The sequence below is a fragment of the Microtus ochrogaster genome, chromosome 4, assembly GCF_000317375.1.
Source record: "Microtus ochrogaster isolate Prairie Vole_2 chromosome 4, MicOch1.0, whole genome shotgun sequence".
Taxonomy (NCBI): Eukaryota; Metazoa; Chordata; class Mammalia; order Rodentia; family Cricetidae; genus Microtus; species Microtus ochrogaster.
In genome coordinates, this window is record NC_022011.1 from 51,096,909 (window position 1) to 51,117,548 (window position 20,640).

The 20,640-nt window shown below is 51.7% G+C and overlaps 2 protein-coding genes across 3 annotated transcripts in view; both read left to right on the forward strand.

Annotated features, from left to right (window-relative positions):
- Qsox2 (quiescin sulfhydryl oxidase 2) overlaps window positions 1-10,515 on the forward strand; it is a 31,719-nt gene extending 21,204 nt beyond the window's left edge. The window contains exons 9-12 of the mRNA XM_005346257.3: window positions 889-1,011; window positions 1,682-1,832; window positions 6,236-6,424; window positions 8,041-10,515. Coding sequence (XP_005346314.2) covers window positions 889-1,011; window positions 1,682-1,832; window positions 6,236-6,424; window positions 8,041-8,573 — 996 coding nt within the window. The 3' untranslated portion in view covers window positions 8,574-10,515. The remainder of the gene's footprint in view (window positions 1-888; window positions 1,012-1,681; window positions 1,833-6,235; window positions 6,425-8,040) is intronic.
- A 1,049-nt stretch (window positions 10,516-11,564) lies between these two features.
- Lhx3 (LIM homeobox 3) lies at window positions 11,565-18,578 on the forward strand. Of its 2 annotated transcripts, none has more exons than XM_005346259.3 (6): window positions 11,565-11,652; window positions 15,623-15,794; window positions 16,525-16,727; window positions 17,209-17,360; window positions 17,468-17,636; window positions 18,157-18,578. In XM_005346259.3, exons 1-6 carry the CDS (start codon window positions 11,565-11,567, stop codon window positions 18,576-18,578), a joined length of 1,206 nt encoding a protein of 401 aa, XP_005346316.1. The 2 variants fall into 2 exon arrangements, with proteins under 2 accessions (XP_005346316.1, XP_005346315.1); XM_005346258.2 differs by lacking the exon at window positions 11,565-11,652 and adding an exon at window positions 13,355-13,448.
- Window positions 18,579-20,640: the final 2,062 nt, after the last annotated feature.

A 20,640-nucleotide genomic window follows, 5' to 3' on the forward strand; every position in this document is an offset into this window, starting at 1 on the left:
CTACTTTTGAGTTCCACGTCAGCCTGGGCTACATAGAGAAAACCCTGTCTTCAAAACAAAAAGCTAAACTGTGTGTTTCACTAGACCTGCTATCCTGGAGTGACTTCCAGCCAGAAGACTCACCCAGGCATATAGTTGTGGGCTTACAGGAATTAACCTTGTCTCAATGGATATGCCTCTCTGCATATTGCCCTTCTGCCCTTCTTTCAGCCAGCTCTGGTGTTTGAAGATGTGTGGTATGATGGTGACAGCTCCTTAAATCACGACAAAAAGTTACAGTTGTAAAATTTACTTAACATCTAAGAACAAATTCAATGCTGCTTCACTGATTTTGTTACTTTGTAAACAATGTATAAAATATAGCCAAAGAAGCCTTTATCTTTGCACATGTAATAAGGGAACAATATACTATCCAAAGAGAACAAAACCACCAGGTTTCTCTTAGCTATTCGCTCTCCAGGCTCCTGTATGTCATCACTGCCTGTGGTGGGTCTCTGTTCCCACACATCTGTAGGGCAGTTGGTTAGAGACAAGAAGAGAAACTGTTGGAACTGAAGAATTGCAGAAAGGGTAAGTATGCAGGTGGTGCCTTCTGGAGGGCCACTCAGGCCTTGATGGCTTGGTAATATACCATACCCCCTGTCTGACATTGTGAAATAGCCATCTGCTGTCCCCCTAGTTCTTGAAGAACTCCCAATTCTCGGCTGGCCCTCAGGCTGAATCCTTTTCCTTAAAGAACTGTCTGAGGCAGGGCATGTGTGGTGTGGGGCTTTGACCCTGCTTTGTGGACTTTGCCACAAGGTCATAGCTCTCCATACTGCTTTCAAACTTTGGGAGGTAGTGGCAGTTTTTCTCAACATCTTATAGGATGGGTTTTTCTTCTCTTAGCTGTTCCCCGGCCGACCACCAGTCAAGAAGCTTTTGGAGACACTGCAGGAGTGGCTGGCCAACCTCCCCCTGGACAAGATTCCGTACAATGCCATCCTAGACCTAGTCAACAACAAAATGCGGGTAAGTCCCAGCCCTGGCCATGGTTAGTATAAATCCTGCCATTTTCCTTCACCTCTCAAGTCTCCTCCTCCTGCTCTGGCCTAGGACCCAGAGTCTACAGAAAGGAAGAGTAAATCTATTCACCTGTGGTGTCTCCCTGGCTTTGTTGTCAGTGCTTGTTTCCCACAGCACAGGCCCCGTCTCTCTGCTTGGAGATAGCCCCTCTCCCTGTATTGACAAGCCCGTGTGGAGAAGCCTCATGTCCCTAGGTAAAGAAGCCCCCATCCCTCGGTAGAGATGCCTCATGATTTTTGCTATTCCTGTTTCTGTGATGACTTCATGTCCACTTCTTACCTCAGTAATACTGGTAGGTTATTCTGAAGGCTTCAATTTTAAGAACACACTGTGAGCGCTGCCCTCAAGCAGCGCAGCACCCAGGGCTTTTGGTTTCTGTGTTGTTGTTTGATTCTTTTGTTTGTTGAGATTGTGTCTCTTGTCATCCAGGCTGGCCTCAAACTTGAGATTCTCCACTCTTAGCCTTCTAAGTGCTGAGATTGTAGGCATGCAGCAAGAAGCTTTGATAAATAAATACCCTTGTATGATCATCTCCCCAACCAAGGCCCAAGGCATCCTGCAGCTGGTGTTAATTTTAACACTTGTCTTGTATTCTTTGTGGATGTTTTCCCTTTAGATTTCTGGAATCTTTCTTACCAGCCACATAAAGTGGGTGGGATGTCAAGGAAGCCGGTTGGAGTTGAGGGGCTACCCATGCTCCCTCTGGAAACTGTTTCACACTTTGACGGTTCAGGCCTCCATCCATCCAGAAGCGCTGGTTGGCACAGGTAACATCTGCCTAACCGAGCTGGCATAAGTGGCCTTCTCTACTCACTGTCTAGTTCCAGTGCATGGCATGTGCTACCATAAGTACCTTCAAGATTTTGCTTTGCTGTCTATGAGATGTCGGGGTCAGAGAACATGCCAAGTCTGGAGGTGAGCATCTCAGAATTTAGACACCATGAGCACAACCTGCCTCTATGTGGAAGGCAGTAGGGAGAGTTCTATACCCTTTGCTGCAACAGCTTTATAAAAAAGAAACCACTAAGAAGACAGACCAGCCAGGAATCTTTGTATGTAAACTCACCTTGCTTTACTCAGGAAAATTAGGCAAGTGAACCCTGCTTAGTGCGGTATATTATTTGTCATTTGTTCTAGAACAATTTAGCCTCAAATTTAGCAGCTTAAAACATCCTACTTTGGGGCTGGAGAGATGAGTCATCAGTTAAGAGCACTGGCTGCTCTTCCAGAGGACCTGGGTTCAATTTCCAGCACCCACATGGCAGCTCACAACTGTCTGTAATTCCAGTTCCAGAGTATATATGGGCAAAATACCAGTGCACATTAAATAAATAAATCTTAAAAACAAACAAACTCCTACTATCATAGTCTTACAGTTTGTGGGTCAGGAAATTTGACTGTGGCTTAACCTGGATCCTCAGCTTCAGGATAATAAGACCCATTTCAACTTGGAAGGCAGCTATGCTCACCACTATACCACCAATGCCCATTTCAACTTGGGATAGCCCCCCTACTCTGCTTTCTCAGTGCCTGCTGGCTGCTCCTCTGAGGTCCGCTCAAATCTTGGCAACTGACTTAGTAGAAGGGAGCCAGCAGAAGGTGACACTCAGCACTTCTGTCATCTTGGTCTCACTGGGCCCACTCTGCTCCCCAGGGAACAAGAACCTGTGAGTCTTGAGTCTCAGAGGCAGGGACCAGGGACAGTCCCAAAGGCTGCCTGCCACACGGAGCTGAAAACTACAAACCTGAGGATAAGGACTGCTAGCTGTCAGTGACAACAGAGCAAGATGAGAATTACATCTGTTCTCTTCACATCCCTGTGGATCGAGCCCTGGAGCTGTGGAGCAGTGTTTGCCTCTCAGCCCTGGTGCTTTAGTCTCTTCAGTCCACACTGTCACTCATGCTGATACTAAACCTTAGTGGGCTCTGTGGGCTCCAATATGCCTTCTAGTAGCTTCATAAAATTCTTAAAACTGCGGTGTGGGGGCTGGAGAGATGGCTCAGAGGTTAAGAGAACTGGCTGCTCTTCCAGAGGTCCTGAGTTCAATTCCCAGCAACCACATGGTGGCTCACAACCATCTGTAATGGGGTCTGGTGCCCTCTTCTGGCCTGCAAGCATACACACAGACAGAATATTGTATACATAATAAATATTTTTTAAAAAAAAAACAAACTGCGGTGTGGTCAAACACCCACCGTTTTACTTGCTCATGTTTGAATGGGTCTTCTATTTCTAGGCATGGGCTTGTTTGTGTGGGTGTCTAGTGGTAGCTGGCCATCCAGGGCAGGGGGCTGGGATTAACTTACTCCTGAAGGCCACCCTCAGCTGGTGTAGGAGTTCCTTCTGTTTATGTGTTGCTTTCGTTGGTTAATGAATAAAGAAACTGCCTTGGCCTAGTTGATAGGGTGGAACTTAGGTAGGTGGAGAAGACAGAACTGAATTCTGGGAGGAAGAAAGCAGAGTCAGGAGAGAGATGCCATGGAGCCGCCAGAGACAGACATGCTGAATCTTTCCTAGTAGGCCACAAACTCATAGTGATATACAGATTAATAGAAATGGGTTAAATCAAGATGTGAGAGTTAGCCAATAAGAGGTTAGAACTAATGGGCCAAGCAGTAATTCATTAATACAGTTACTGTGTGATTATTTTGGTTCTGGGTGGCCAGGATAAACAAGCGGCCCTCTCTCTTCCTACACTCAGCTTTCTAGCAAGTGGTGCCAAGATCAGGAAGGACCCTAAAGGCCTTGGCAGGTTGTCATTGAGCCATATCCTGTTTGTACAGACTGAACTCAGAGATAGGGAAGTGGACCTACCTTGTCACAGAGGCATCTAAATCACTTTGCAAAAGGGTATGTCCAGGAGGGGAGAGGACTAGGGAGAAACCCCAGAAGCAGTCCAGACACTGAGGTCATACCCAGGGCACTAGTAATTTAATGCTTCAGGACTACTAAAACGGGCTGACTCCAGAGATCTCTTGTCTATTTGGAGAAAGCTCTGTGGAAAAAGGAAGTGAGTGCTGACCCGCCGTGCTCCTGCTATGCTAGCTCCTCAGAGCACTGCTGATGTTTGCTCAAGGAAGGATGCTTCAAGACAGTTTGAGACAGCCAGAGACACAGGCCCTTAGACACATGCTTGATGTCTGCATGACAGAGCACACTCAGGCAGGCATCTGCAGCACTCTCTCCTCTTGACACACCTGACGCAGCCCTGAGGAGAGTAGTCTCCTGCCGATGGAATTGGGTCAGTCGGCCGGGCGGTGGTGGCACACGCCTTTAATCCCAGCACTCGGGAGGCAGAGGCAGGTGGATCTCTGTGAGTTTGAGACCAGCCTGGTCTACATGAGCTAGTTCCAGGACAGGCTCCAAAACCACAGAGAAACCCTGTCTCGAAAAAACCAAAAAAAAAAAAAAAAAAAAAAAGGAATTGGGTCAGTCGAGGAGCAGGATTAAGTCTTCGATGTTTTCTTTTCTCGCTGCTGATTTAAACCCGTCTACTAAAGTGCTGACTACATGGTCTAACCCTCCCCCAGGTAGTGGTTTATGGTTCTTGTCCACTTTAAAGATTAGGACTGGAGCGAGCAGTGGTTTGGTGGGAAGAGGGGGATTACTGTGATGTGAGGCAGATGTTTGGAGATCTGTGGAGAGAGGAAGCAAGGCAGGCTGGCTACAAGAGCAGTAATGGCGTCTCACACCGGGCATTGCCCAGCTACCCATGGGCATATTCAGAGCCAGCACGAACAGTGGTATGCGGATTTGTACATCCCAGATACAAAGGTTCTAGTGTAACTCCCCATTGTCCAAGAGCTTCTTGTTGACAGACACCTGGGTCAGCGCCTATTGAGAAGCAGACATCCATGCAGGCTGCTGTAGATGGAAAGCCTCCCTCCGTAGTGGGAAATGCATTTTCTGTTCAGTCACTGCCCTGCCTGTCTGTGATACTGGTCTGTTACTTCTATGCTCATCTGCATTGGGATGCAGCCCAGCCTCGTACAATTGGGTTGCTTGGCTCAGGCTGCTTGTTTCTGCCTTTAGGATGAATTGCTTTCTAAAAATGCTGTAACCCTTCATATCTGCTGCTTCTATCTATGTCTAGAAACCCCTGTGTCGCTGGGAACTATGGCCCTAGATGCTAGATGGTTGTATTTTAAAACCACCAGCAGCCGGGTGGTGGTGTTGCACACCTTTAATCCCAGCATTTGGGAGACAGAGGCAGGAGGATCTCTTGAGTTTGAGGCCAGCCTGCTACAGAGCAAGTTCCAAAATAGCCAGGACTACTTAGAGAAATCTTGTCTCAAAAAAACAAAACAAACAAAAAACTCCACCAGTTAGATGTGGTGGTTTTATAATCCAATAATTCCAATACTCAGGAGACTGAAGCAGGAGGATAGCCTTGAATTCAAGGCCAGCCTGAGCTCTTTTGCAAGTCCTAGGCCAGCCTGGATGGCATAGCAAGATGCTGTTTCCAAAAAATCAAAACAAACAAAAGAATAAAACTGTCACCATTTGGAGAGGCTCAATACTGTGGAAAGAGTGCAGCCTTTGCCAACCTTTTTCCCTGTTCATCCTCCAAAAGGGAGCTCCGGCAGCCGGCCACCTGGTAACTGTTGCTGCCCATCTGATGAAGGAAGATTGTACATAGCCATATTTGCTCTTGGGCCTAGTTCTGTGGATTCTGAAGCAGGATGGCCCTGGGCTCAGAGTGACAGCCTCATCTCCAGAAGCAACTCTTGGAGGGATTACAAAGCAGGAAAGTGCTGACAGCTGTCAGCTTGGCAGATCCTAAGGGAAACATACTCTTTGGAGTTAGGCTGCTCTTTGGTCATGAGGTCAAGGGCAGAGACAACCAGAGGCATGGCAGAGGAATATCCCTTTTAAGGCTTATGGGGATTGAGACATCTGGATTATTGAGGCTTGTTTCTCTCGATATTGGCACCCATACTAGCGTTGTATGCCCAGTGTGATTTCTACTCTCATGCAGTGGGAGCAGACTTCACACTCCCAGTTGCCCTTTGGTATCGGGGAACCCATGCCATGGGTCCTCTGTGGGGACACTTGGAGCCACTCCATGCTCCTGGATGCTACCTGAGTCTTCCTGTTTGAGCCATGTGACAGGTCCAGGGTTTGGTAATCTGTAGGCTTGCATCATTGATGGCCTTCTTCCTTCTTCAGGTTTTGAAGATGACCCCCAGGCTGTGTTGCAGACCATAAGGAGATACATTCACACGTTCTTTGGGTGTAAAGAATGTGGTGAGCATTTTGAGGAAATGGCTAAGGAGTCCATGAATTCTGTGAAAACCCCAGACCAAGCTGTCCTCTGGCTTTGGAGAAAGCACAACATGGTGAACAGCCGCCTGGCAGGTACGAGGCCTGCCACTTCCTTGCTGTTCCGACACTAGCCAGCACATACCTTGAGCCTGGATTTGGAGGGTCCAGCCCACTTCAAGGCTGCCAAGGGTGCCTGATCAGTGTATTTGGGTACAGTAATATTGGTTCCCTCTCGCCACTGCTTGTTCTGGGCGTCTCAGGCCACTGTATCCTGTTGGCTTTGGGGTTCTTTCAACCATATCTCCCCCTCTCTTTTACCCCTCCCCAACTTTACCACCAGTAATTCTGAACTCTGGGGTGGGGGGGGGGGAAGCTATAGAAATTTTACTAAACATTTTTAGTGTCTTTAAAATATGTTTCCAGGGGTTGGAGATTTAGTTCAACTTGTAAAATTCTTGCTATACAAGCATGAGGATCTTAGTCAATGTCTTAAAAAATCTGCGCCAGGTGGTGCACATCTTTAATCCCAGAATTTGGGAGGCAGAGACAGGAGATCTCTGTGAGTTCAAGGCTAACCTGGTCTACAAAGGGAGTTCCATGACAACCAGGGCTCCACAGAGAAACCCTGTCTCACAAAACTAAAACCTGTGCGCAGCAGCACATCTATAATTCTGGAGCTAGGGAGGAGATGGCTCTGGATCTTGTTGGCCAGTCTAGCCCAATCAAATCTGCAAACTTCAGGTTCAGTGAAAGACCCTGTGTCAGAACCTAAGATCCTCAGGGAGTAATTGAGGAAGACCTTCTACCAGAATGTGTACACACTGACACACACAGTCATGTCTATGTGCACACAAGTCTCAAGTTGTTAAGCAAACCTCACAAAGTGATTTTGTTTTAAGAAAACTAAATAGAGGGCACTTGTAGTCTGTCAGAGTTAAGTAATTCCTTCTATTCCAAAATCAGTGGCAGATTAAAATTAGACTTAAGAGTAATTCTACTGAGAAATGAATTTAATAGAGATGAACGGAAAATGTCGCTAAACTCTTGGTTTTTGTTTAATCCGCTGTATTATAAAACATATTACAACTAAAGCACTAAAGAAAATTGGTTTTTCTTGGCACCAGAAGCAGACGGTGCCTTTCGTGTGGCGGATTTGCTTTGTCTCAAGGCGCTGCTGCGTGGCTCTTGTAAAGGGATTTCTCCCTAAGCCCTCCCAGCTCCCCCTTGCCCCTCCACCAGCTGGGCCTGCCCAGTCCAGGGCCCTGCTGTCATTTGTCCCCAACCCCAAGTGCCCACATCATGAGGCCACAGTGGAAAGGGACTGTGTAGCCTGATGTGATGTTGCTCATAAGATTCCTCACCTGCTCCTCGGTCTCACCACCAGCCTGGAGTTTGGGCTCCAGGACAGCCAGGCCTGTTATACAGAGAAACCCTGTCTTGAAAATACCAAAGGGGTTGGGGAGGAAGACACACAAGGTAGAACTTCATGGACCCATGAAAGAGGGAGGGTCTAGGCGAGTTATAACAGAATGCAGGGTCCCTCCTTTGTGTGCAGATGTGGTCGCTTGCCAGAGAGAAGAGGCATGCATTGGGTACCCAGGAGCAGGGGAAGGAGGGAAACAGGGACACAGCTAGTGGTGGATGGGGTGAGGCTTAGCATCCTATGGCTGAAAGGTTTCTCTGTGGTTCTCTCCTTGCCTCCCACCTAGGCCATCTGAGCGAGGATCCCAAGTTCCCAAAGGTTCCATGGCCTACTCCAGACCTCTGCCCAGCCTGCCATGAGGAAATTAAAGGTCTGGACAGCTGGAATGAGGACCAGGTGCTTGTGTTCCTGAAGCAGCACTACAGCAGGGGCAACCTGGTGGATACCTACTCTGTGGACCAGGGCAGGCCTGGTGACAGGGAGCAGGAAGAGGGTGAAGGTCTTAACCCCTCAGGGAAGCCCTGGGGACGGCAGGATGCTGAGAGTCTCCGTCCACCCCACATGCTGGGCCCCAGAATTGACCTTTCCAAGAGCCTGCACCACAGGCTGGATCTAAAACTCCAGAGCCCCCAGGGGCTCCAGGCACTTGAAGAAGCAAAGGCAGCTGTGCCCTTCCTTGGGGTTGGCTTTTCCAGCCTGGACATGAGCCTCTGTGTGGTGCTCTATGTGGCCTCCTCCTTGTTCCTGATGATTATGTATTTCTTCTTCCGAGTGAGGTCCAAGCGATGGAAAGTTCGGCTCTACCACCCAGTTGTGTAGAGCACCTCGGACAGCCATGGACACAGAAGAAGCCTTTGAAATCACCCGTGTACCTGCAGCTTTAATGTTGGGATCAGGGATTTTGGAAATGTGCCCAGCATGGTGCCTGGAGGAGCATGTTATGTTTTGTTTTGTTTCGTTTCGTTTTGACTGGAACATTTTGCCTTGCTGGTACCTTGTCCTCACCTTCCCAGCCTCTATGTCAGCCTTGTGTGTATTTGCCCTTGTAGGCCAGAAGGAGGCAGGTCCAGCACATAGCCATCCACGTTGCTGCTCTCTCATGAGGCCTCGCGTCTACCGTGGCCAGTGATGAACAGCCAAAGCACAGAGGCCTCCAGACTTCACACACCCTGCCACAGATGTGAGCTGTGTAGCTGTTCCTTCATAAGCTTCAGGTGCTTTCATGGGAGCTCAGGGTGCTCTGAGGTTGAGCGGGGAGGTCTGGTCACCTTGTGGGATTCATATCCTAGAGGCCACTGAGTTGTTTCGTAGCTTCTCTGTTTCTTATGAAATAAGGTTGGGAGTGAGACACTTAGAAGCTCAGAAAGGGAAGGGTGGTGACAGTAGATAGGAGGGCCATCTCGATCAAGCTGTAGTATAATTCTGGTCCTACATGGTGGGGTTCTGCCCAAAGCACAGTGGTGAGCATTGGTCTGTTGGGAGAGTTTTCATCTCTGGGAAGCTTCTAGAGCCCCTGTCATGTCTCATGTACACTGCAGAAGGCACTGGTGGGGGCACAGGATGTTGGGCACATGCAATGGCCCCTGCATACAAAGCTTCCTGGCCTTTAGGGTGACTTTAAAACAAACCAATTAAAATTGAACTATTTAAATATAAAATCCCAAAACACTGAAAGGTAAACTTGTGCCTAAAGACTTTTTTAAAAACATAGACTAAGACTACATTTATGGAGACATTCCTGCTGAAACCTGTCGTGGCTCAGGAGTTTCTTTTTATTTGGATAAAGCAAGCTAGCTCTGTGTGTGCGTGTGTGTGTTTGATGAATGTGTGTACCTCTGTGAACCCACAAGGGTGTGACTTGGTTAGTTAAATATACATTCCACTTTGCATATTCAATATTTTATATTTGCGTCCTTCCCAATGACAGCTGATCACGTGGGTATCATTTAAGACATTTAAGAACATTATCAATGTTCCTGCTGCCACTTAAAAAAAATGGACAGCTGTCTCCTTGGTCTGTTGTTACCCTCCTTCCATCACATGGGAGAATCATGCCTGTTGGGGCAGGCGTAGCCTGAACCTCTTGCTTCACTTCCCTGTGGCAGGAGGTTTCTTTGAAACCTGGAATCCTGTGCTTTTAAAAAAACAAACAAATGAAAAAGAAAAAAAAAAATGAGCTTGTCCATATTTGTAGCTGTGTGTCTAGGTTGTTGGGACACCATTGGTCTGTCAGCTTTAAAACCAGGCCTGTGTAAGCACAGCTCCAAAGAGAAATACTTTAAGGCCATGTTAAACTGCATGTGGGGACATTGTTGAGGGTGACTTCTGTAACTGTGACCACACAAGGCCTGGCATGCTGATGTTTGAAGAAGCCCACACCGGGCAGAGCCTACTCTCAGCTGCTCTTGTAGAGTCCCAGGTCATCCCTTCTGGGGGACAAACTTGCCACATACATCCCTGTTTGGACTGTCCATTCTGCAGTGAGAAGGTTTGCATTTCTCCAGGACCCTGCTCAGCCCTGGGATCTACCTTTAGACCAGGTGTACGGTCTGTTCTTCTACGGTCTGAAGTATTAAGAGATGGATATAGTAGTTCAGTAATTTAAATGTTTATTTATTTTTATTGCAAAGATTTTGATTAAAAAGCCAGTTGGCTGAAAATGTCAATGAAATTTCTTACCTGTAAAGAAAGGGTACATTTTGTATTTAAGTAAACTCTACTGTGCGCATTTTAAGAATAAAGAAATCTGACATTTAATAAAGCTGTTAACAGTTTGTTTTGTTTTGTTTTTTTTTTTAATTTGAGAAGCTTTATGTTAAGCTGAATTCAGGGAGTGCTCTAAGCCCTTTGCTCCCTTCTAGTTTGCAGTCCCAACTCTGAAATTCTAGAATTTCTTGTGTAAAAGAGCTAGAGGCTTTGGGGCAGACAGCTCAGAGGCCAAGAAGAAATGAAGAGTGAGAATGTACTGTGGCTGAGAGTGGCGGATCCTGCATCCTTGTTAACAAAGTACAGAGATCAGGGCAAGTGCACCCTCACGCTGATTCTGAACCCACAGAGTTGCTCCTAGCTGCCAGAGCCTGGGGGGGGGGGGAACCAACCAACCCAGGAGCTGCTGAGGCTCTCACCAAGTTTCCCTTCTGCTCTTTGTCCCTGCTCTGTCATCCTGGGGCAGCTTGTGGATAGGAGATTGCCCTGCAGGGATCTGGGAGCTTCTGTGAGGAGCCTTGCAGTAGCAGGTGGGTTTGCACACATGACCGTTTTCTAGAGGTGGGAATTGGAGAGGAGGGTCTAAAATCTGCCTGCAGAGTACTGGATACAGGTGGTTGAGTATGGAAAGTTCAAAAGGCCACCAGCAGCAGTTGGAGGCCTCTGACCTGTGCCTGTAGCAAACAGCCTTTGGACCTAGAGTCTACTCCATCAGAGGACAAAGCTCCAGGCTAACAGCCCTGAGGCTCCCAGACCCTTATACTGCGAACTCTGCGCCTCCAGCCAAGGCATAGAGCAGAGCAAGTTGGAGGCGCTAAGCTACTATGTGGCAGGTAAAAGGAGGTCCTGGAAAAGGATTACCACATATCATAGACTGGTCAAACCCAGCCCTGGAGTGACGCCAGTTTGACTCCGCCTGCCCAGACCTGAAAGGGGCTAAGGGCGGGGACAGAGGAGGGGCGGGGCAGGCTAGAGAGGGGGCCCAGCACGCTAATGCCTCCTTCAGCACCGCGGACAGCGCTCGTCCAGTGCTTGGGCCAAGGCCCGAAAGAAATCCAGCCCTCCAGGGAACACCCTGCACCAACCTCTGGATTAGTGACTGCCATGCTGCTAGAAGCGGAACTCGATTGTGACCGAGAGCAGCCTGGTGCCCCCGGAGCTGCTGCCCTCTGTACCTTCAACAGGGCTCGAGGTAAGAGTCATTGCAACCTAGAGGCCTCCATGAGAGGCGGGAAGGAGAGAAGAGACAGAGTTCAGAAGAGCGGCTAGGAGGGAGTAGCATAGGAGTGACTGCAGAGAAAGAAAGTACAAGGTGATAGCCGGCAGGGGGTACAGGGAGGCCACAGGGTCAAGAGTGACCCAGGAATATCTGGGGCTGGTCTGAAGTGATGTCAAGAGGGGCAGAATAAAAAACATCAAGGACCCTAGAGATCAAATGTCTCTCAGCTTCCAGAACTGCTCTGGCTTACAGCAGGGGTCCCCAAGCCAAGTCTCCCGCCTGAACTCTGATCCCCAAGGGCCATTTCATTGCCATGGACGTTAGAAAATAATGGAGGCATTGTTGGAGGCGAGCCAGATGCCCAGCAGTGTGGGGCCGCCCCTTCCCTAGTCTAGCCACACAGGCCCCCGCCCAGCAGCCTCTGTAGCAGCTGACACTCAATGGCTCACATACCAGCTCACCCAGCGCCTATTTTACTCCAAGCTGGTGGTCTCTGACCTCCTTGGAATAAAAAGTACGGAGCAACAGGAAGGGATGAATGCAGGCACGGGGCTCTTGCCGCGGCAGCACGTGTGCCGCCGGGAGCAGGTGGGAAATCCTGGGTTCTTGCACTCATCCTTCCCACCCTGGGCTCTTAGAGTTCACAGTCTAAGGGACAGAGACAGAGCAGGGCAAGCAGAGGAACCTGGAAGGTGGCAGGAACCTGCTGATTCCTCAAACACTTTCTGGGTGTCCCTGACAGTCGTCAGGGTCCTACTACCTACTGGGTTCTACTTATGGCTGGTGACTGCACAGCCCCGTCTCCTGATTAGGTCCTGTGAGTCCTCAGTGAGGGTACATGCAAGGATAGGATGGGGTCTGGTGGGCTCACCTGTTCTGATGTGGCAAGATGTGGAAATCCAGCAGCAGGGATTGTTCTAAGCAGCGAGGCTAGATTCCAGGGTTTCCACACCTCAGCTCTCTTCCGACCTAGAGCCTCGGCTCTGTGTTCCCACAGGGAACACCAGGCCTGAGGTCCTAAAATTCGTTCCTTCTCCCTGCACTAGCTCCGGTCGGCAGTTCCAGAGGTGGGGTCCGGAAGTGTCAGAGGTGGAGAGGGGGCGTCAAGTCGGGCTCCTGGCAGCTCTACTGTGGCTTCTTTGTAGCCTTATTCCCTCGGCGGTTATCAGGTTGCCCTTCGGCCGACCAGGTGTGGTCCCCAATGCTTTCCAGCTCGGGCTGAGAGACTAAACATGAGCAATAGGAGAATGCGTTTTCCCCCTGACCCTTCTCTCAGGACCTCAGCCCTCCTGGAGCCTTAGTGAACTTGCTTCGGGGCAGGGAAGAGCATCTGTGGAAAGCAGCCTTGACTGGGTTACAACGCTGTGTCCATCCTCGGGAAGTGCAAGCCCTTCGGCTTCTGGGCACCTCGGGTTCCGGGCTCAAAGGCGCACAGAGCCTGCAGTGGCCTCGGGAGCGTCTCTGCGACCCCGGCCCGGCCCCGCCCCGCGGCCCCGCCCCCCGCCGCTCCGCCCTCCGCGGGCCCGTGCCTTGGCGCCCCGAGGCCTCCCGTGGGCACAGCGCCCAGCAGCGACACGAGTCGCTCCGACGCCAGCTCGGAGTCTCTGCAGCGGTGGCCTCGCCGGACCCAAGAGAAGTTCAGGGTCGGAAGGCAGCAGCACCCGGCCCCGGCCCCATGGAGGCTCGAGGGGAGCTGGACCCGGCCCGGGAATCGGCGAGCGGTGACCTGCTGCTGGCATTGCTGGCGCGGAGGGCTGACCTGCGCCGAGGTGGGTGCTCGACGGAGCGGCTGCACCGACAGGCTCAGATGTCCTCGGTTTTTTTTTTTTTTCCTGGCCTGTGCGCGTAGGCTGGAAGAAGCCAGGGCATTCGGGCAAGGGTTCTGGCCCAGCTAGGCAAAGGCTCCTCAACCTCCGAAGTGTGTGGGGCCCCCTGGTACAGTGTTGTCCTGGCATTTGGTCCTCGGGCTCGGGAGCCTTGATGACTCAGAAACTGTTTAGGAGAACCCAGCTCTGAGCTGGCTGAGGCCCTTGAGCTGGAGAGAGCATATGAAGCAGTTTCCAGAAGCCCAGGAATAAAGGAGCAAGAGTGTCTCCAAGGGAATTGCGTTCACCCAGTCCCTCCCCACTTTTCAGAGGGATCAGGGCCAGGTCATGCTAAACCGCACATCTCCCCTGATTTGGGTCTTGGTGGCTTCACCCGCAGCTTACCAAATTAGGCTGGTGGCCAAGACCCTTTTACAGGGGAGAGTGGGACTTGTCCGGGTCTCTAGTTTTTTGGTGGTACCAAATCTCTTCGCAGGACTTTGGTTCTGGGGAATAGGAGCGCTTCCCGGGTTTTCGGGTTAATGGGATACAGGATGGGGAAAGGGGCAGTTAGACTGGCAGAAGGTCGGAGCAGGCGGGGAAAAGGATTCTATCCCGTCTGGGGGTCGGATATGACCTACTTGCTTCTTTATTTATTTTCCGATGGTTTATGGGAGGGGTTGACCGCAGGGGCTGAGAGGAAGAGGTGGGAGGGGAGGAAGAGAAAGGGAGGGGAGCTTGGTAAGCAAGGCTCCCGAGCTCTGGGAGGCTTGCTAGAGCGCTGGTGGCTCCGGAGGCTCCACAGGGCCCTCCAACTCTGTGCAGGAAATTGTGCGGAGGCTGGAGTCACCATGCAACGTAAGCAAGCGGAGGTCCAGGGTGGTTTCTCTGGGGGGGGCTTGACCGTGGGCGATGGCTTTTGTAGGAAGCGGGCCCCGTGGGCTTCTTGGCCGAGGCGCTGTCCGTCCCTCGGTGCTGAATAGGCAGTGCCTGTCCCGCCACCCCCACTCTTTTCTGTGTATCCTTGCTGCCCTATGATGGTTCTTGTGGTGGTGATTCTGACATACTATAGACGATCTCCATGTCCACTCTTGGATATGTGGTTTTGTTTAATGCGGGACAGCATCCGTCGTAGGCTCGTGGTCAGTGCTGGAGGGCGGTAGGACACTTTTTCTCCTTTTCTAAGCCCTCCCACCAGCTGGAGGCCAGTCTGAAGGTAGCTGTCTGTAGCCAGAGAGGTAAGGACACTGGCCTGGTGGGTGTGACACGGTTCTATGAGTGAGTCCTAGGTCCTGCACATGGTTCTCCCTTCTAGAAACCATTCCTAAATTATCAGGGACTCTTCATCCCATGAAAATGAAGAAGCCCCCCGCCCCCACCCGCAGGGTTTCCCTGGCTCCTGAAAAGCAGCTTTATAGATTTCTCCAATCCGATTCTCCTGAGGCCGGAAATCTGGTGGGGGTCGGGGATCAGAACTGAGAACTTAGGGGTTGGAGGAATTGATGGTATAGAGGGTGAAGCCATCTTAAGCATGTCAACTCACGCCTGAGCAGAAGAACAGCAAATCTACTCATAAAAAACGTAGCCAGTCACTCCTAAACACCTGCAGCCACTCAGGGTGATGCCAGTGTTCCTTTATTCCTCAGAGGCTGCAGGCAGGGGCCTGGGCTGGACAGCCTCACTTGCTGGAACTCTGTGGAGTGAGGCCAAAGCTCTTCATTGAGAAAGTCACAAAGACAATAAAGTCCCGAGGGTGGCCTTTTGCCCTCCCTAGTAAGAATATTTCCTATTTTCTGTCCCAGATTTCCAGATCACCCAAGAGGCAGGATTTTTCATTTGAGATGGACATGCCCTGTCTGGTCCTGGGGACACCTTGAGGAATGGTCATTCGGCTTTAGGGGACAGCTTAGTCAGTTCTCCTGTGGTAGACACATTTCTAAGCCTATTTCCATTTTCTTTGACAGCAGCAAGGCCTAGGGGTGCCGCAGGATACAGTATCCTTTCATTGCCTTCGATAGCCTGTAGGGGAAGGTGTGCAGCCCTTGAAGTCTGCAGCTCTGCCAGCTGGTTCCAGCCAGTGAAGGGGCCCATCACCCATCTTTGTGATCCCATGACCTGGGTTATTTTTGTACCCACAGAGATCCCGATGTGTGCCGGCTGTGATCAGCACATCTTGGACCGCTTCATCCTTAAGGCTCTGGACCGACATTGGCACAGCAAGTGTCTCAAGTGCAGTGACTGCCACATACCTCTGGCTGAGCGCTGCTTCAGCCGCGGGGAAAGCGTCTACTGCAAAGATGACTTCTTCAAGTAAGCTGCCTGCTGAATTGCTCTGCAGCATGGGGGGGGGGGGGCTGGGAGCAAGTTTCATGATAACTAGGTCCCTGCACAGGTAGGGCACCCTGCGGTCTGGCTCAGCTCAGGATGGGGCTCCCCGTGATATTTTTAAAAATCGTTTTTATTTTATTGTATGTGTAACAGGTCACATGTACGTATTATGCATTACGTGCATGCCTGGTGCCCTCAGAAGATTGAGGAAGGCACCAGATCTCCTGCACCTGGAATTAGAGATGGTTGTGAGCTGCTGTGTAGGTGCTGGGATCTGAACTCGGGTCCCCTGGAAAGGCAGCCAGTGCTCTTAACCCAGCCCAGCCGAACCTCCAACCCCAGCATTACTTTTTAGGGTAATTTGTTTTACAAATCTTGAAAAGCAGTTGTTAAATTAAAATAAAAAAAAGAATAATCCAAATACAATTGTAGAATTGTGTGAGACATACTCCCTCTTAAAATGTGGTTTTGTTCTTTAAATATCTGGGGAGTGGGAAGTTCTGGCTTCTTGGAGCCGAGGGTACTGACCCAGGTAAGGAGATGGCCCTCTAAACAGACCTTTCCCAAGAGCAGGGAGCAGGCTAGGCTACCCAGGATGCTGTGGCTCCGCAGAAGATGCAGGAGTCTTCCTGGCCGTCCGCGGCTTTGCGACCCGCTCCGGACGAAGGACTGCTGTACTGCTCCATTGAGCGGCACCCTGTGCATCCCGCAGGCGCTTCGGGACCAAGTGCGCCGCATGCCAGCTGGGCATCCCGCCCACGCAGGTGGTGCGCCGCGCCCAGGACTTCGTGTACCACCTGCATTGCTTTGCCTGCGTGGTTTGCAAGCGGCAGCTGGCCACGGGGGACGAGTTCTACCTCATGGAAGACAGCCGGCTGGTGTGCAAGGCGGACTACGAGACAGCCAAGCAGCGAGGTCAGTGGGCGGGGATGGCACTCACTGAAGACGAGGGAAACTCTCAGTCCCCAAGGCTAAACGGGAATTGGTTTGGAGGCTGGGAGGTGGAGCGACCTGAAGCCCCAGGCACTAAGCAGGAGGCTCCCTGAGCCCAAGTAGCAGTCGCGTCGGCGGGAACAGGAGGTTGCCCGCTTTGGGAGAATTAGCAGCCTTGACCATGAAAAATTAGCAGTTTTGACCACGAAGGCCTAACTCACACAAACTCTTAGAATAAGGGGGGCAAGGACCTTGTCTGGCAGCGATGCGCGCCACGGCGGGTTCTTAATACAGAACCCATCCGCCGGCGCTCCGCGTTCGGCGAAGCGCTTAGGGCCACTGGTAGCCTTTGCCTGGGAGCCAGGGCACCATAGGTATCCGGAGAGCGACGCAGGGCTCTTGGGGTGAGGCTGGTGCAGCCGACCGGAGAGGGTTGGCCGGCCTCACTGTCTGTCCCGCGCAGAAGCCGAGGCCACAGCCAAGCGACCGCGCACGACCATCACCGCCAAGCAGCTGGAGACACTGAAGAGCGCCTACAACACTTCGCCCAAGCCGGCGCGCCACGTGCGGGAGCAGCTCTCCTCCGAGACCGGCCTGGACATGCGCGTGGTGCAGGTCAGCGCTCGACCGAGTCCCCCACCCCCCTCCCGGGCCCCGCAGGAGAGAAGAGCCACGTGCGCTCCAAGGGCGCTGGGCGGCCACTCACCATCCCTACCCCCCAGGTGTGGTTCCAGAACCGCCGAGCCAAGGAAAAGAGACTGAAGAAAGACGCAGGCCGGCAGCGCTGGGGACAGTATTTCCGCAATATGAAGCGCTCCCGCGGCAGCTCTAAGTCCGACAAGGACAGCATCCAGGAGGGACAGGACAGCGACGCCGAGGTCTCCTTCACTGGTAAGCCCTCCGCGTTAACTAGCTGTGGGCTGGGACTCTCACCCCACTCCACCCCACCCCTCGGCTGCCTTCCTGGGGAGGATCTAAGCTGTTCTTGAAGCAACGGACTGCAACTTTGGAGGGCAGAAACTTCCACCCTCGTCTGTGGAACCCAACCTTATTTCTTACACCAAGAACACTGTTCCTGTCCCTTAATATCCCCTTCTGTTTGGGGCTGTATAGTGACCTCGGGTTACTAACACGGGCCCTGGGGCCCTAAATTTCCTCCCTGGGTTCTGGCTGGAAAAGCAAGCCTCTGATTGAGATCAAAGCCTCCCTTGGAGGGTGCAACCGAAAGCGCTCCGGGTAGGGGGTGGAGGAGGAGCCAAAGGCTGTTCGGAGTTTCAACAGAGCTGGAGCGACTTTCTGACCGCTACCTTCTTTACTTAGGACAGTCTCCCTTACTCAATCAGGGTAGCACACTGCAGGAACCTCAGACCAAGGGCTGAGCTTCTCACCTGAGCTCTCTTTTCTATTGCAGATGAGCCGTCCATGGCTGACATGGGGCCTGCCAATGGCCTGTATAGCAGCCTCGGAGAGCCCACCCCTACCCTAGGCCGGCCTGTAGGAGGAGGCCTCGGCAGCTTTGCACTGGAACACGGAGGCTTGCCAGGTCCAGAGCAGTACAGAGAGCTGCGCCCAGGAAGCCCCTATGGCATCCCCCCATCTCCTGCAGCCCCCCAGAATCTTTCCGGTCCCCAGCCTCTCCTCTCTAGCCTGGTATACCCAGACACCAACTTGGGCCTTGTCCCTTCAGGGCCCCCAGGTGGGCCCCCACCCATGAGGGTGCTGGCTGGAAATGGACCCAGCTCTGATCTGTCCACAGAGAGCAGCGGTGGTTACCCCGACTTCCCCGCTAGCCCTGCCTCCTGGTTGGATGAGGTAGATCACGCTCAGTTCTGACCGAGGCCCCCAGTTCCCCTGGCTCTAACCCAGGGGTCTTGGTGCTGGCTCTGGGTGGGCAGCTAGCCCTACCCCATCTTGTCCATTCCAGGGACCTCTGAGGGAAGGACAGAGTTCCCAAGTGGGAGATTAGGGACTGCCCTACTGCCAGGCTCCCTGGCTCCTCCCTGGGCCTGAGGGGTTCCATAGCCCTTCCTTGGCCACAAGGGTGGCCTGCCTGGTGGCTGCCCACAGGCCAGTGACTCTTGACCACATTTTGTAAGCATTTCTCTCCCTTTATGAACCAGTTAACCGGGCCCTTGCTACTGTTTCCGACAAGGTGGGAGACCCAAGCCCTGGCCCTAAAGTCCTAGCAGAAAACAATGGTGACAACTTGTTTCATTGTTTTGATGGAACTTGGTTGGGGACCATGCTTGTGTCTTCCCCCTGCCACTGACAAAACCTGGGAGCAGACCTCGGCTGACGGCTCTCCCTCCCTGGAGTCTCCAGATCTTTCTGCTCTGGAATGCATTGAGGAAGAGGAGCTTTCTGAAGTCCCTTCTCCAGGATGGAGTCTTTAAATGTGAGAGCAGTTCCCTCTTCTCCTAAGGCACAGCCTCTCTCTGGAGCAGAACGGAGTCGCGCGCCAATGACAGATATTGCCAAACAGACTGTGACCCTGTGCAGTGGGATGGGGTGGGATGACTCTGCCAGCCCAGACTGGGAGGTCTCCCGGACTGGAGGAGGCTGGGCTGGGGGTCCTGGGAATCCAGTCTGTCTCAGACACAAAGCTTGGCCGTGTGTAAGTCAAAATCATTCCTGAAAACCAACCAGGACCTTGGCCACCTGTTGGTTCTGTAAATGTCCCGTGACTTTTATTTATTCTCTGGTGATCCGCTCTTTCCAAGACTTCAATAAATTTGTCAGTTTCAGTGCTGGAAGGCCTATGTTTCTGGTGAGCCTGGAGGGTACAGCCCAGGGCGTTGCAGCAGTAGAGGACACGTGAAGTGTGGCCGTGCTGGAGGGGCGGAGGAGGGGCTGTTAGGACCCGCTGAGACTGGCCCTCGCTAGGAATTTGGCCTTCGTTCTCCCTGAGTTTTGACTCCCGGGAAATAAGCATAGGATTGTCGGTCCATTGTGGTGGGATTGGTCGGGAGCCCTAGGGTCTCTATCATATCAGGCAAGGCTGGGATGTCCAAGGAGCCTCATCAGGGAATTGGATTTCGATCCTAACTGCCCTGCTAACGTGCTGTGTAACAGAGAGCCAGGGACTTGACTTTTGGGAACCCTAAACAGAGATAACAAAGGGTTTTGTTTGTTTGTTTGTTTAGTCTTTTAAGACAAGGTTTCTCTGTAGCTTTGGAGCCTGTCTTGGAACTAGGTCTTGTAGACCAGGCTGACCTCAAACTCAGAGATCCGCACGCCTCTGCCTCTTGAGATTAAAGGCGTGCACCGCCGCCACCACCACCTGACCGACAAAACTCTTGAAAGAGATATTTCAAGTAAGGATCAAGGCCAGTGTTCCAGCCTGTCAGGTTGTGTTCCTCAGAGGCTAGTGGCAGGGTCAGCATTGGGAACACACACTCCAGATGAGGTGGACTGAAGTCTGGACAGCGTCCTCGATTCTCAGAGGAGGAGGAAGTCAGGTTGGTTGCTGTTATGAGGGTTGAGCAAGTGGCTGTCATCGGTACAGAAAATTATTGGTGTGTGTGGTCAGGGGGAGCTGCTTGAAACTGGAGACCCGAGCTCCCTAACTAGGCTCCCTCACTCCTGAGCCTTGGGTCTCTTGAAGAGGCATCAGCTGAAGCTGTCAAGACTGGGTGTTTTAAGGCACCCTGTCTGTGCCTCCAGCACCCATACTTCTCACTAAGGAGACAGCCCTAAAAGGGAGGGACGGAGAGACAGGCATGGGGAGTGACCTGATAAATGGGTCAAAGGGGATGAGAAGAATCTTAAAGGGCTAGTCTCTGGCATTCACAGGGCATTCACAGACTGTCATGAGCCAGGATTGAGAACTCTCGTTATACTGGGTACCTGAACCCTTCCTCCTCTCACTGATCCACAAGGCTCACAGGGAGTCTGA